Source organism: Aphelocoma coerulescens, chromosome 2 (assembly GCF_041296385.1).
Source record: "Aphelocoma coerulescens isolate FSJ_1873_10779 chromosome 2, UR_Acoe_1.0, whole genome shotgun sequence".
In the NCBI taxonomy this organism is placed as follows: Eukaryota; Metazoa; Chordata; class Aves; order Passeriformes; family Corvidae; genus Aphelocoma; species Aphelocoma coerulescens.
This window is the reverse complement of record NC_091015.1, coordinates 55,555,013-55,570,033: the sequence shown is the minus strand read 5'-3', so window position 1 is coordinate 55,570,033 and position 15,021 is coordinate 55,555,013. Positions and strand designations below refer to the sequence as shown.

The following is a 15,021-nucleotide window of genomic DNA, read 5'->3' as shown; positions in this document are numbered from 1 at the left end:
AGTTTAAGTACACATGGAGGGCCTACTAACTTCAGCAGAACTGAACACATGCTTAACAGCTTTGCTGAATGAGGGCCGGTATCTACCGCACCTTGCAAGCTGACACCAGGTAACTTGAGAGAGGGAATATCTGTGTGGAGTCAGTGGTCAGAAAGTAAAAAACAGAAACCACAAGCCACAAGGTTCACTAGAACACCAAGGAGGACCAATCTTAATATAAATGTGACAGGAGGGACTGAATTTGAAAAATGTGTTGCCTCCAAAGCAGATGAAAAAAATCTAAGAAAGACGCTTCCTGTAATTACTGATACGGGACTAAATGCTCCAAAAAGGAAAGAACAAAAGAAACAGAAATTTGTGTCTAGCTCTATGAAGAAAATTAAAGAAATAGCAGAAACAGTCTTAAAAAATAAGTCAGCCTGCAACCAATAGATTGAATAATACAAATGGTTGTGCAGTACTGGAAATTTCTGCAGAATTACCGCTTTGAAACCCATACTTTCAAGAAATAATTGGCCAAAAGTTATGATGATAAATAAAATAAGATTCCATAACCAAAAAAACCCACCCACAATATCATGCAAAGAGTATTAAGACTGCAGGGTAAAGCATTTAAGTCAAGGAATAATATTCTAAATTTTTTGTGAATCTTCAATCCTTTCACACTCAGTTGTCTGTATAATAATACAGGTTTAATGAGATAACTTTATGTTGCCTGACACCTAAGGGACACTAAACCACATTTTATTCCACAGCAGTCTTCAATAGTCAGTGGAGACTGCTTACTGTCAAAAATATTGTGAAGAGAGAGAAGGAATGGAGTGCACACATCTACAGTTTGCAGAGACAGCAGCATAACTCTATGCACGATATTCAGATTGTCAGTATCAGAACCACTAATATATCTTTATCTCAAATAATGTGGTGTGTTTAATGGATGTTTATAGATTTGTGACAGAAAGTCTCATCAAAGATAGTGGAGCAGAGATGAAAAGTAAAAGATTTAAATCAATTAGCATATATTATTTGCTTTAAAACTACTTGGTACCCACTTGGAATAGGAAAATAACTCTTAATCTAGAGTTTACATTCTTTCTCCTATTTGTCCTTCCAATTTAGCTTGGAAGAGCAGAAATGTAATTGTGTACCCATGGAGGAGGGTGGGTTTGATTGCAGCTTGCATTTTACGGTGGGGAGCTGGCTGACTACTTATATACTGGGGGGAATGGTGCTGCAGGGTAACAAGGCTGGTCTTTCCAACCCTAAGGAATCAGTTTGTTTGAGGACTCACCTACGAGGTCAAGGGCAGTTTAGGACTTCACAATAACCTTGGAGCAGGTTCTATAGCAGCACTGAATGAGTTTGTCCGTCAGTCTCACTTATACACTGCAGCACTGTCAGTGGTGAATTTTTACCCACCGCTATTTTCATTTTAGAATCCAGTTCAGCTGGTCATCTCAATGCTCAAATTTGTGTATGGATACAGCTGAAGCAATGTACTTCACTGAAGATCTCTATTAAGTTATATTAGCTGCTTGATCTCAGAAGTACCCTAAACATTTAAAATGTATCAGCACAAGGAAAATATAAATACAGTGCAGTGTGTGCAAGGTTCTTGGCCAACAAAGAATTTGAAGAGACCTGAAGAACCCAAGGTCTCACTTCCTACTTATACTGTGATTGACATGAAGGTAGCAAACCTGACTGCCATGAGCAATATAACATTCCCAGAAGAACAGCTCCATTTGTTCACACTTCCTGATGTGTATGCAGCATCTTGTGTGAGGCCCATTAAGATGAGAACTGCCCTCTCCAGTGAGTGCCAGAGTGACAGGAAAAGGATGTTCCCCCTTCTGAGGATCTTGAAGCCCACTGTCACACCAGAACGGGGAGTGCCAAGGTGCAAGCTCTCTATTCTACCACCATTTCTGTCAAAAGTTTACATGCATAAAATTTTACAAACAAAGAGTTTGTCATTTAAAAATTTTATATCTAGGTGTCTGTGACTCACATTTTCCCCACTGGCTTCCAAGGTCGAGAAGGAAACACTGAGAAGGTGTAATGCTAACAACTTGGCTCTCTCTTCTGCAGTTTTGCTCAAATGTCTGCTCCTACATGAGGTGCTATTTAGAGCTCCATCTTGTGAAAATTTGAGCCATAAGACAAAAATCATTTGTCAGTGTCAGAAATCCAAGAAACAAAGGATGATTTTAGCTCGAGGTTTCAATTTTTGACACCTTTAAGTTACAATTACACCACTTTTTGGGTTCACTCCAGATTTTCAAATAAAAAATAGCCAGCCCACAAACTTAGAGAAAGCAGCATGGCTTGGTTGAACTATTTTCTTTGATCTGTCTAATTTAAATTTTCAACCAAGTATTAAGCCTCATATGCACTGGGAAATGCAAGTACAACCTCCTGTGGCTTGCCCTAACAATATCCATGCTACTGAAATATTAACATAGTCACCTCACCACTCTAAAAAACTATTAAATAAAAGCCAAAAAAGAACTGTTCCAATGCAGATACTTGGGACAGAGAAAGAAGGAGAAGAGGAGCAGAGTCTTCAGAGCAAGGACAGAGGCAGGAAGACCATATTCAGGATAACAGTAGCACATTTGAGGAATGCCAACCTAAATTAACATGCCAGAGGATCCCTTCTTTCCAAACAGCATGCCCCACTGTCATGAACACACTTCCAAGAAACACTGGCAAAGATACTGGTGGAGCAGAAAAGAGAAAAAAGCTTCGTTCTGTTAAAAAACTCACATGAGGACAGCTGCTGACTGGAATGCATTGCTTCTTGCGACACTCCGTCTTGCCTTTCACACAAGCACAGATGGTGCAGTTCACAGAGGACCACATCTCTCCATCCTGCAAGAGGGAACATGATATAGTATCAGCTAGGGTGGCAACAAGAAGCTATTTCAGCAATGTGTCATTGCACAAGAAAGGATGAATTTTCTTGTTGGCTTTGTGTCATTGTTTAGTCTAAATTATTTTGAGGTGTCTGTCCATGGCCAGTTGGATTCATGACAGAGATCAAATTCAGCCAGGTTTTCTTCCCTTTGGCCTTTTTGGTAAGAAATTCATTTTTCCAAAGCTAACCAAATCACATTTGCATTTTTCAACAGTGTCCTGATTATTTGCATTGTTTTATCTCCAATAAGCACTTGATTTGTGATCACACCTACCACAAATTTTCATTTAAGTTCACATAATTAGAAAAACCTGATTCACTGGGTTGAGTGACATCTTAAAGCTGTTGCACATGAAAATATTTGATTAAGATGTCAGCATATAGTGAATTTATTCCCATATGTAGCATCATTTCAACTTAGGGCAGGAATGGTCAAATAATGAATTCTAATTTAGATTACTACAGCACTTTCACGGATATTTGATCTGCTAAACATCTGAAAATATTTAGAAGAGATACAGTGCTGAATCTCTCAAAAGCAGAGCAGGTAAGACAGCCTATGTATAGCTCTGAAAATATGAAGTGCAGAGCATAATATGCCTCATGGTCTTGTCCCCACTTGGGATGAATTGCTTGTGGAACTGCCCTGGCTCCTTTTCACATGGTGTTGCATTTGCCAAGTGTGGTTCCTAAAACATTCTGTCTCACCCACTTACAGTCTTATGCTAGCCTGCTTAGAGCCAAACTGTGCATGTTTTCTGTTTACAGGGCTGCTGGGAAGGAAGGAAGGGTGAGGATAGACCTGACAGGAACAGGCAGTTCAACCAGACAGCTGTGAATAATTATGTGCCCACCTCAACATGATGTTCTGACCAGAAACAGACTATATCTGAAATGCCAAGGAGTCTGACTTATTCAGCTCAGCTTGCTTCATCAAAGGCTGTCTGTCTCCTACTTTTTGTTTCTAGGGCATGTTTCTATTGCCTGGTGTTTCTGATGTTCTTGGTCTCTAATGACCACTCACCGGGCATCTGCCAAGGTACCAGAATACATCACAGCGGACTGCATGCAGCTGCCCTGAATTTTTGTCTTACAGCTGGTTTGCACAGGAGTGTAAAAACAGATTCGCTGTGCCCATTCTACCTGTGTTAGACCATTGACTTCAACCGAGCAACACCGAATTTACTTTTTTGCACACAAGGCCAGAAATGGATGTACTGTCTCGTTATTTTTTCACACTCCATATAATACTAGTAATATAATAAAATCTTCACAAGAACCAGAATATTTTAGTTGGGTGCCTAAGAAGTAGGCATTTGTTCCTGAAGCACAATGGCGCCAGTGTGAAAGTGCCAATCAGATGGAGCATAGTCTCAGCATACAGTAGGTTCACATGTAATTTCCAGAATAAACACTTCTGCTATGTACACAAAAGATGGAATAAATGGGAAGCAATTCTGGCTGAGCAAACCAAGTATTCACAAAGGACTTAACATTTGATCTGATTCAAGGGTCTCTTAATTCACAGATGGCCCATGAGGTGACAGAATCTTTTTCTGACACAGTGTGAAAAAAAGCTGCACCACTTGGAAAAACAAACGGGGTCTGAGGAACAGCAGAAGTGTTCTGCAGGGAATCCCTTGTGTCTTGAATACATTGGGTGAGAGTGCAGTAGGTAACAGTTATTACATGGCTGTCCCAGTATAAGATGTCAAGGGTGCTGTCCTTAGCAGAGATGTGAAATGTAGTAAACCAAGTAACTTTCCGCCAAAATGAACTTCACAAAGCTCCTGTTGGCTCAGTTATGGAAAAGACTCTTTGGCTCAGCCAATAAAACCTACATACCATTCAGAATATCTCCTCTATGAGTATCAGTGTTTGTTTGGAAAAGGAGAGTATCAGTATCTCTTACTAAAAATGCATCGTCATGAAACAGCAGCTTGAACATCTACATACGGAGGGGAAGACAAAATGTAACATTCAAGGAGGAACTAATCTTTAATGGCGACTATCAGCAGAATTTATACAAAATCAGGAAAAAAAAATAAAAACAGATGGCAAACGTTCCATTGTGGACCAGGATGGTGAGGATTCTGCTAAAAACAAGCTACAATACTAATTTACAGCAAACTCATGCCATTCTGGCTGTTACAACAGCACTTACTCTTGAGCCACACCTGAAACCTTACCTGGAAGACTTTACTGCCAAACTTGCACACTTTCATGTCCTCAGGAGAGATATATGAGACACACTCCTTGCAGCAGTGGTCTTTGTTTTTATTGCATTCACCAGGAAGTAAGCACCTCTTCTTACATATCACCGTTGAATCCTAGGTACAAAGGAGAAAGGAAAGCACAAAATCATCACCAAGATGTTTGTGTTCCCGTGTGTCCTTACATACTTCTGCTTGCTCAATCATTGCGTCCACCCAAGACACAGCCCAACTGCTTTGAATAGGTCAGCTCAGAGAAAATAAATACTATTTATAGATAAAGGGAATCTTTCACAGTCTGTGAAGCTAAAGCCCAGCTTGTACTTCTGTTGTCCTGCAAAATCTCACTGATTTGGTGGCACTTTTATTTTTTTGCCTTGGTAAAAATGTGCAAGTGGTTGCAGTCATGTTAGGGAAATAAATAAAAATCACTGACCTTCAGCAGAGATGCAGTAATTCATCATTTAGAAACTCCTCTTCCATTCTAACGCAGTCTTAAAAAGGACCACATAATCTGAGCAACTTTATTTTGCATCATACAAGGTCAGGCATTATGTCTCAGCTGAGGCAGTCAGTAACTTTTTAAACTTTCCTAGCACAACTGCAAGTGCTCTTCAGATCAGATTCTTTGAGACCACATAAGATGCCAAAGAACAGTATTAGGCTTATAATTCCACAGCCCTACAAATTACTGCTGAGCCAGACAACCATCAGCACACAATATCAAAGCACTATGGACTTACCTTGCATGTACACACTGTGCAGTTGTCATACATAAATGAGGAACCATTATCATACACGTTGCTGTGAAAGAGGCAGCTTCCAAATGGGAGGTCAAACACTTTCCTCTGTCCTGAATATATAAATAAACAGAATAGTAGAAACAAAATGTGGTTGAAAATATACCACATTGTCAACAAAAATAGTAGGGCTTATTGTCACCAGACCAAACTCACATGCAATGTATCATTTGCTATGTGTTTCCACTTCAGTGTGAAAAAATATGTACTTTAACAGTTCACTATTCTTTTAGTACACATTCATCTCTACAAATTCTACTGTGGGAGGGAATATAAATTATTTATGGTATGTTTATATAGGAAAAATCTTTCTTCTCCTTCTCTTCATAAAGTGCACAGTGCAGCTAAAGGAATAAAAAGTAAGCACTGCAAACTCTTAAGGTAGGTACACTTAAACTAGTTCAAACAGTCTTTAACTTAAAGCAATAACTTATCAAATAAAGCAGTCTTAACTTCTTTTAGCATATCTGCCTCAGGGATTCACAGCAGCCAAGCTAAATCAACTCAGTAACACTGATCCAAAAAAAACCATAGGTGTTGTCCAGTCTCATTAAGATAGCTTGGTGTACCATGTGTTCACACAAGGCTGCAAGATATACAGGAATTTGCATTGTTTATGAACAGAACGAAGGCAACACAAGATATTTAGTTTCCATAATCTGCAAAATATTTGGGTTTACTAGGAGTGAGGCAAGGATTTGGGGCACTACACAGGGAAGGCAGCACCAAAAATCCTTCCTGAGTCGTGCAATCCTGCAAGCACTTTCAGACCCAAGTTACAATGCAGCTTGCACTCCTGTAAGCTTCTCTTATGCCTCAGCTTCTTTCCCAGTAAGTTATTTTAAAGAAGTGACCATTATAATACATACGTATGAGCTCTTCACAAAAATTCTATGCTTACCTTCCTAATTTTGAATTGCCCTGTTTTACTTTTGGAGGCAGCCAACTAATAAGTTTTTTTATGACTGACTGTCACTCTCCTACCTCATATTTTCTGAGATCTAAATGTTTAATAGGCATGAAATCCAAGGTATGGAATGCCCACTCTAAGTACATACTGGAAGTACTAAGTATTGGCCAATATTTTAGCTTTCAAACCATCAGGTCTTGGCACACTCTAATTCCTTCCTTTTTCAATAATTCTTATAAATGTAGAGCATCTTAAAAGAAAAAGGTTCCATTTTTCTCTGAGATATAAGTGAATAAAAGGATAAGTACACAGCAAAATCCATTGGATTTGCATTCAGTTTTTACAAATTGAATGTTTAACAAAAGTTAAGAAATAATTGCTCTTTCTCAGTTAGACACAATTTAAACCTCCCTCTCCTGCAAACTAGATACTTGGAATTCACCTGTGCTTGTGTAGCCAGCCTTCCTTTCACTGGATGTGCATCTTTCTCAAAAGATTTAATTTCTCTTGCAGGACTGACATAAGGAATCAGTTGATTGTAGCCATAAAAGGAACTGCTCTACATCCATGCACCTCTTAGGGGCAAAGCCACGCCAAAGTCCTGCCTGTAACAACGCTTCTACTGCTCTCTGTGGGGCCAGGACTTCAACTGCATAGCTTGTGTCAGCAAGTGAACAAAGGTCCAGCTCTCTCCCACACCCTCTTGCCATGCCTTGCAAACTACTCAGTGCAATTCCGGGTGGCCAACCCAGTTCAAATAGTTGGTTAAAAACCACTGTCAAAGGAGGCACCACTTTAAAAGATGCGGTGATGAAGATATTCACTTAATGGTTGTCTTTGCTGGCTCATAACCACTAGTTAAGCTAATAATTCAAGTCCCAGTAGAGTCCACAGCATTCTTCTAAGCTATGTACACAGAGTATCAGGAATTCAATTGCAGGGAGGTCTTCCACATGATACTTTAAAAACTATGCCTCAGCATCCCTGGAAACTTTTCTCTTTCCCAACTGCCATGCAGTGCATTACTCATCCCTTGGCTTTACCTCCCCTCCAAAACTTTTAACAGTTCCCTGTAAATAGACATAATCTATTCACAGGTATATGAAATGCTTTCAAGTAAAAACCACATAAAATGAAAATAATTATTATTATTAGTGAATTTGTTTACATTCTAAGAAGGAAAAAAGCATTTATAGAAAGATCACCTTGAAGCAGTAAAAAATTAAAGCTGCATTTTGAATGTCTAGTTCACGGAGGGGAAAGTTTAGTCAGGAAAAGCATGGGGAGGAGAGGACAATGGGAGTTTACAGAAGGAAAGGAAAAATGTCCTCAGCCAAAACAGAAGCTCAGCATTTGGACTTTTCTCCTCTCCATTTCATTCTTCTACTGCATTACTCTCTGGCACTGTGGTTAAATGTTCCAGGCAGACATTTATCTGTAGCACCTCTCTATTAGCAAATAAATAAATTCAGGTTTGTTTCATGCAGTCAAAAATGTTAAGTATTATGAGAACCTAGAATTCTGTATGGCTTTGCTTCCTCCAAGGCCAGACTTCTCTATAACCTAGACCTGGAAAGAGATTTCAGATGAAAATATAGTCAAAATTACAAATAGTTTCCATTGAAAAACTGGGAGTAATTGGCTCTGAAATTTTTCCAAACCTAGTTATAACCCCATAGACCAAACTAAAGTTAATTTATTTGGTAGGATGTAAGTGCTCTTCGTTTATGAAATAGATGGAATGTTAAACTGTGGGATCTGTAGACACAGTAAGGGCAAAACAAGGCAGTGCCTTATTTTTGTCACTGCCTTACTTGTCATGACCTGGACAAACTAGCCCTTCTTGGAGGCCTATGACTTACAACTTTTAAATGTTTTGGAAAGATGTCATTGAAATATTCGTGGATGACAGTGTGATTCCACCTTAAGAAGGCAATCATGAGATGGACTCCTGGATCTGTGGCCTCTCTGACAACAGTTTCTAAAAATGCAATGTAAGTTCAGAAGTTACCTCTGACCTGCATTTCCTCAAAACCAAGAATGAAAATGCTCACTCAAGTAATAATATGAGCAGGCGAGGCCTTTTTCTTATGGCAAACTCCAAAGGAACATTTCCTCCTGCCTCAACCTCCTTTGTAAAATATATAATGAAGGTGGGAAGCATCTCTGTATTTATCCTTCTAAGCAAGGCAACTGGTCTATATTCAAATGCTCTTCTGCAGCCCCTTGCTTAGTACCACCCATCACAACCCTAACACTGACCCTGAGTACGTGTTCAAAATCTGTGGATTATAAATGCTGAGCAGTAGTCTCTTGCACCTCCTGGAATTTACCAGTATTGTGAAATACTGGTCTAAAAGATGTTATGCACAAACATATTGTATTAATTACAAAATTCCTCGGGGAAGAAACCACTCACCTAAGCATTTGGGGCAACACTGTCCAGCAGGAATGTGACTGAGGTGCTGGGGACATGAGAGAATGGGGCAAACTTCTTGGATACACTGTGTCCTGCCACCCTGAAGGAAAATAGGCTCCATTAGAAAAAAAATAAAAGCAAAATATCAAGTATAAATGTGCACACACACACACATAGACACACACAGGCAACAAGGTCTTGAAAAGCCTTAGCCAAAGCAGCATTTGCCAACAGAAATTTCTGCTTGAATCAGACATGCAGGACATGTACAACTGCCCTTCAAGACTTTCTATATTGCTTGCAGAGACCTTGGATTATCCATATTTTTTTCAATCTCTCAAACAATGAATGGAATAATTGAAGAAACAGTGTCTTTCTATCTTATTTCTTGGTGTGGATACGATAAAACCAGGGAAAATAAAATCATTATCCATGAACCTTTCCGGATGTTCCAAAAAGTTATTGAGCAATTTTTTGTATTATTCTTCATCTCCTGTGTCGTGCCCTTCTAGGCTTGTCTGGGACAGGGATTAAGTGCTGAAACAAGATGAGAGCAGGTGTTCTTCCACTATGTCTGTGAACTCAGAAGCCAAATAAGCTGAAATCACTTAAGAAAGCACATTCTTGTTAGCCTCCAAAGCCAACTATGCAAACCCAGAAGGTCTGCTTTCTTCAGAGGACTGAAAACCAAGTGGGTATATGAAATGTTGAGAATGAGTGAGGAGAAAAAAAAAAAGGAGAAGAAAAGGAGAAGAAAAGGGAAAGGGAAAGGGAAAGGGAAAGGGAAAGGGAAAGGGAAAGGGAAAGGGAAAGGGAAAGGGAAAGGGAAAGGGAACTAGACTGGATGTATCCTGGTATATCAATGAATACCAGGAACAGAGGCAAAGACAAAAGCACAGAGAATATGTCTAAGATTGAGTCAGTCAAAAGTGATTTTATTTCTCCTTCCACTCTGTTGCCTGATCACTTCATCATGCCTTCAGAATACTGTGTTTAGCTCTAGACCCTCTACCAACGTGTGTTCCATACACTTATGAGTGGTCCAGGTTGCCAAATTTTAAAAATCAGTCCACCTTTATCTCAGCAAGGAAAGTCAGTACTTTTGAGTTAGCTGATCTAGCTGTCTTGCCTTATTTATCACTCAGAGCTGCAGGCTCATCCCAGCAACAAGCCTTGTGTTCCTGATGCTGTGATTGAAGACTTATGAACCTACATGCTGAATGGCTCTCAGGGCTCCCTGGGAAAAGATGGAAAAAGCCATTCATTTTGAAGGGCTCTGTGCCTGAAATGATGGTATACCACTCCACTCCTAATGGCCTCAGTGAATCATGTAAAAGCTTTTACATATAGGCAGACCCACTGTTGCACAGAAAATAACATACTGACTGTACCCCCGTTCTATAATAAGTTTTCAGGCACTGAAGTCTGCCTGTCCCATGGGGCTACCAAAGCATCCTGAATGCACATGGCTGAGGACTGCTCGTAATTCTTTCACTGCAGCATGCAGAAACACAGAGCTTATTGTAGACAGAAACGACTGCTCTAAATTAAGGGTCAGACCAGAAACTTGACAAAACTAAATTAATTCTTTAGTGATGTTCCTTAGTATGCTTAGGGAATAGCTCTGTGAGAAGAGACACAGGTGCAGAATGAAAGAAAAAAACAAGGGCTCTCTGAAGTAGTGCTGCCATTCACCCCAGGGAAAAAGGCTACAAGAAGCCAAAGTTCAAACTTCGGTGACAATTCAGCAAAAGGGAAAGCAGGGCATGGATGTTTCAGCCAGACTGGTGACAGGATCAGGAATATATCCATGGAAGAAAATGAGGACAGGCTGAGGGAACTCTGACTGTTCAGCCTGGAAAAGAGAAGAATTTGAGGTGACCTAATTGCCCCCTTCAAGTACCAGAAGGGAGCCTACAAGAAAGATGGAGAGAGACTTTACAAGAGCATCTAGCAACAGGAGAAGGAGAAATGGCTTTAAACTGAGAGTAGGCTTAGATTAGGTATTAGGAAGAAATTCTGTATTGTGAGGGTGGCAAGACACCGGAACAGGTTGCCAGGAGAAGTGGTGGGTACCCCATTCCCGAGAGTGTTCAAGGCCAGGTTGGATGGGGCACTGAACAACCTGGTCTAGTGAAAGGCATCCCTGCACATAGCTGGGGGATGGGCGATTGTACCTAGATAATTTTTAATGTCCCTTTCAACCCAAACTATTCTGTGATTCTGTAACGATAAAGCAATACTCCAATACATGGTGAGAACAGGTCCTTTCTTGCAATCTTGCTGCTGCATTTCATATTCACATAACCTGTGGCTCTGCAGAATTGCCATGGAGTTTTGCTTCTCTGATAGACTGAATCAAAGCTCAGCCTTAGCACACTATTGAGATGTTTCCTTTTCAGCCTCTTGTATAGGTATTTTTTAAATACAAAATGCCATGGATAACGTAAAGTATTTTCTCATTTTGGCCTTTTGTTTATAGCGCCTTCTTTACTTTTTGTACTGGCCCCTCTGCACAAAACTAAGACTAGTTCCACCTGTCTCTGCTTTTTAACACCCAAACTATTTTCTAACTTGCTGCTCTCCCAGATAGGCTCTCCAAGGCTTGAATGTCATGCTAGTGCAAGTTCAAAAACAGTCTGAAACAAATCAACCTGTACAATTTAAATTAAGAATAATTCTACCTGCCCTACAGAACTTAGAGAGATAATTCATTGGGCACTCATTGAATGCCAAAATACACAATATTTCTGTTTTCTTAAAAGCCTCAGCCATCATAATTCAAGACTCACGAAGCATTCAGAATACCCGTTTTCAAAGTAGCTAGTGCAGCCAGTGCTTTAAATTGCATGGAATAGAGCTGTGTAGGAAAAAAATGAGTGCAACAAAAGTTCAACAAAAACCCCCAAAATTAATGGAAAAAATAACTCTGGAGAGGAAGAAGATTGGCTTTGGATGACCTAAGCTAGGGTGGGAACTGCACAGTGAACATCTTGCCTCTTCCACCTCTCAATTACATCTACAGCTTTTAGCTCACATTTCCATGTATGTTATCTCCCAGGTAGCCAGAATGCTCCAGGTCAGAAGCAACACCCTCCAGCTGTTCAGTAAAACCAAACCTGAATTGGAAGCCAGCAAAGACCAATAAAGCACAAGTGACATCTGCTTCCTGTGAGAAAAGCTATTCAAGAGCTAGTCAAATAAATCCGTGAGCAACAGTTAACAAGAACTTTAACCAGAGGAGGCTGCTGCAGTGCACAGTCTTCTGGAGGTAACAGATTTTGTAAGAGATCTACTGTCTACAAAGAAAAGATTCACTTTCCACCTTGCAGACAAATAAACACACTGCAACTCCTGCTGCCACCTCATATCCGCAAGACAAACCAAAAGGCTTTGAAGCATCAGCTCAGCAGGTGGTGTGGACTGAGGTTTTGTCTTGTCTCAGCAGCTTTCTCAAGAGACAGAAGAGAGGGGGAGATGAAATAGCACTTTCTAATGCTCCCACAAGAGATCCAACTTTGAGAAAGACAGATAATGAATCCTTCTTTAAATGAAAGCATGGAGCTGGTCCATCTAGTTATGCATTCACTTCGGCTCAGCTCCTGCCTCGATTATGATATTTTGCTGTTCAATAAAGACACAAGTAACTCGGCAGAGTTGAGAGACACACCCATCTAGGCTATGACCGACTGCTGGACACACTGGATGAAGGACAGAGTGCAGTTTCTAGGTAAGCTACCCACATGCCTGGTGCACAGCATGTGTGCAGCCTGTGTGCTGTGACAGATGGAGAGAAAAATGCCTGCAGGTTCTGTAATTAATCCCCAAGAACCTTGGGCTTCATCTATCATGAAGGCAAGAAAGTGACCACCACCAACAGCTTATCTTTAGCAGATTTTTAAAGCACTCATGAAATCCCAGTAGGACAGATTTCTACATTCCCAATTTGTTTGCTACTGATAATGAGCAAGTCTAAACTTAATAGTATTTTACATACTTGTTATTTAAGGTTAAAGGTTAACACAAGTATTATCAAGAACCACGTTTCTTGTGGGTATCTCATTTTCTATTTAACTTTCAGGTTTCATCTCTGTGCTTCAGCAAAGCCATAAATCATCTAAAAAAGATTCCTCCTTAGTTTTGCCCTATGTTCACCTTGTACTTGAAAGACTGCTCATCCTCTAAAAGAAGTATAATTTCCATTGATTTTGCAGAATGTTTTGTCTAAGTGCTGGGTGGCATTATGATTCAGTGGATTGTAGACATTATTTTTAACTTTCATTCTAGAAGAAGTGTAAAAGGTTTCATTTGCTACCAGTGAGCCTATCCTTACAGAAAAAAAAAATAATAAAAGGAAATATCAAAATAACATTTCTCTCAACTCTGGAATACATATTCCAGACAGTAAGAGCAAGGTCAGACACACACTGTAGACTCAGCAGGGTTGTTGTAAGAACTAAGACAGATGTTCAAGGTTGTCTCCAGCTATGAAGAAAGATTTTATGCCACCAGCATGAAAAAAAAATTTTGAAAGTTCAACAGGGTCACTACTGAGCAAGTCTGCCCCATGCCAGTGGCAAGAGAAGCCAAATAAACACAGAACTGTGTGACTGTCTTCATCTACTCTACCCCAGTGCAAGTAACTACAGTCACCATGAACATATTATGAAATATTATCATTTCTGTGACAGCAAAGGCAAAAAGGCAATAAATAGACATATATCAATAAAGAGATAGACATACGATTTAAGATTCAGATAACAATGAGTATTACCATTCTAGAATTAAAAAATTATTAAGTCATTCCAGGACTTGTTTCATTACACCACATTGGCTGACGTGTATAGGGCTTCCTCCGTGAACTGGATGGTGTATTGGCTTGCATACACTTGGTGGCCTCCAGGAGCTCTGTCTGACTCATTAACTACTCTGTGATAATAAAGACTTTCACTACCTCCCAAACATGTACTAGAAACATAAACCAGGTCAGCAACAAGTACTATGGAAGCATCTCCAAAATGCCTTTAGAATTGCATGCCCTGAAAACCCATACCTTGAGCTTACAGTCAGATTACAGTCCCTGATGTGCCATGCAAGTAGACTTCAGGTACAAAAGGGAGAGGATACTGTGCTTAAAGTGTGGGTTTAATCCGGAAATTTAATCTGGAAAGGTGTTCTCTCCCAAATCAGATGAAAGACACTCCAGTTCTTGTAAGAATGATAGTGCAGCATGTGGTAGACAGCCTCTGGAAATAACTTCACCCCTACACAGTATTTCAGGGCCCCTGAAACAGCCATGTCATGCACAGTGAGAGTTCCCTGGAAGGGTCACAGGAGGAAGAAGATTTTTAGGAAATGCACAAAATAGCAATACAGTTCTCAGCATAAAAGCAGTCAGCACATCAATCAGACAGACAAGCCAGAGCTTCCCACATCCTTGCAGTCTGATCTATTGTCTAGATTAGGATTTTTAAAATTACTATTTAGAAAGTATTGGATAAAATTCAGAATAGGGAGATCTTGGGCTTCAGTTCAAAACAGCAGGTATTTATACTGTCTTGTATGTTCCAGATTTTTCAACTTTAGATCTAGATCTCAAACCCTATTTTCTGCAACATCACTGCTATGGAAAGGCTTTAGAAAGTGGCCCTAGTGACAGTCTGAAGTGGTGTCCTAAGAACTGCATGCACAATTCTCACATTGCATGTGAGCTCTACAGAACTCACATACATTTTAACACCAGGTCATACAAATTATTG

The 15,021-nt window shown here is 39.9% G+C and overlaps 1 protein-coding gene across 7 annotated transcripts in view; it reads right to left on the bottom strand.

Moving 5' to 3' along the window:
• Positions 1-15,021, bottom strand: part of BMPER (BMP binding endothelial regulator) — a 151,124-nt gene that overhangs the window by 63,545 nt on the left and 72,558 nt on the right. For all 7 annotated transcript variants that reach the window (XM_069007593.1, XM_069007595.1, XM_069007594.1 and 4 more), the window contains 4 exons: positions 9,263-9,362; positions 5,877-5,986; positions 5,110-5,250; positions 2,770-2,874 (listed from right to left, as the gene is read on the bottom strand). In XM_069007593.1, coding sequence (XP_068863694.1) covers positions 2,770-2,874; positions 5,110-5,250; positions 5,877-5,986; positions 9,263-9,362 — 456 coding nt within the window. The remainder of the gene's footprint in view (positions 1-2,769; positions 2,875-5,109; positions 5,251-5,876; positions 5,987-9,262; positions 9,363-15,021) is intronic.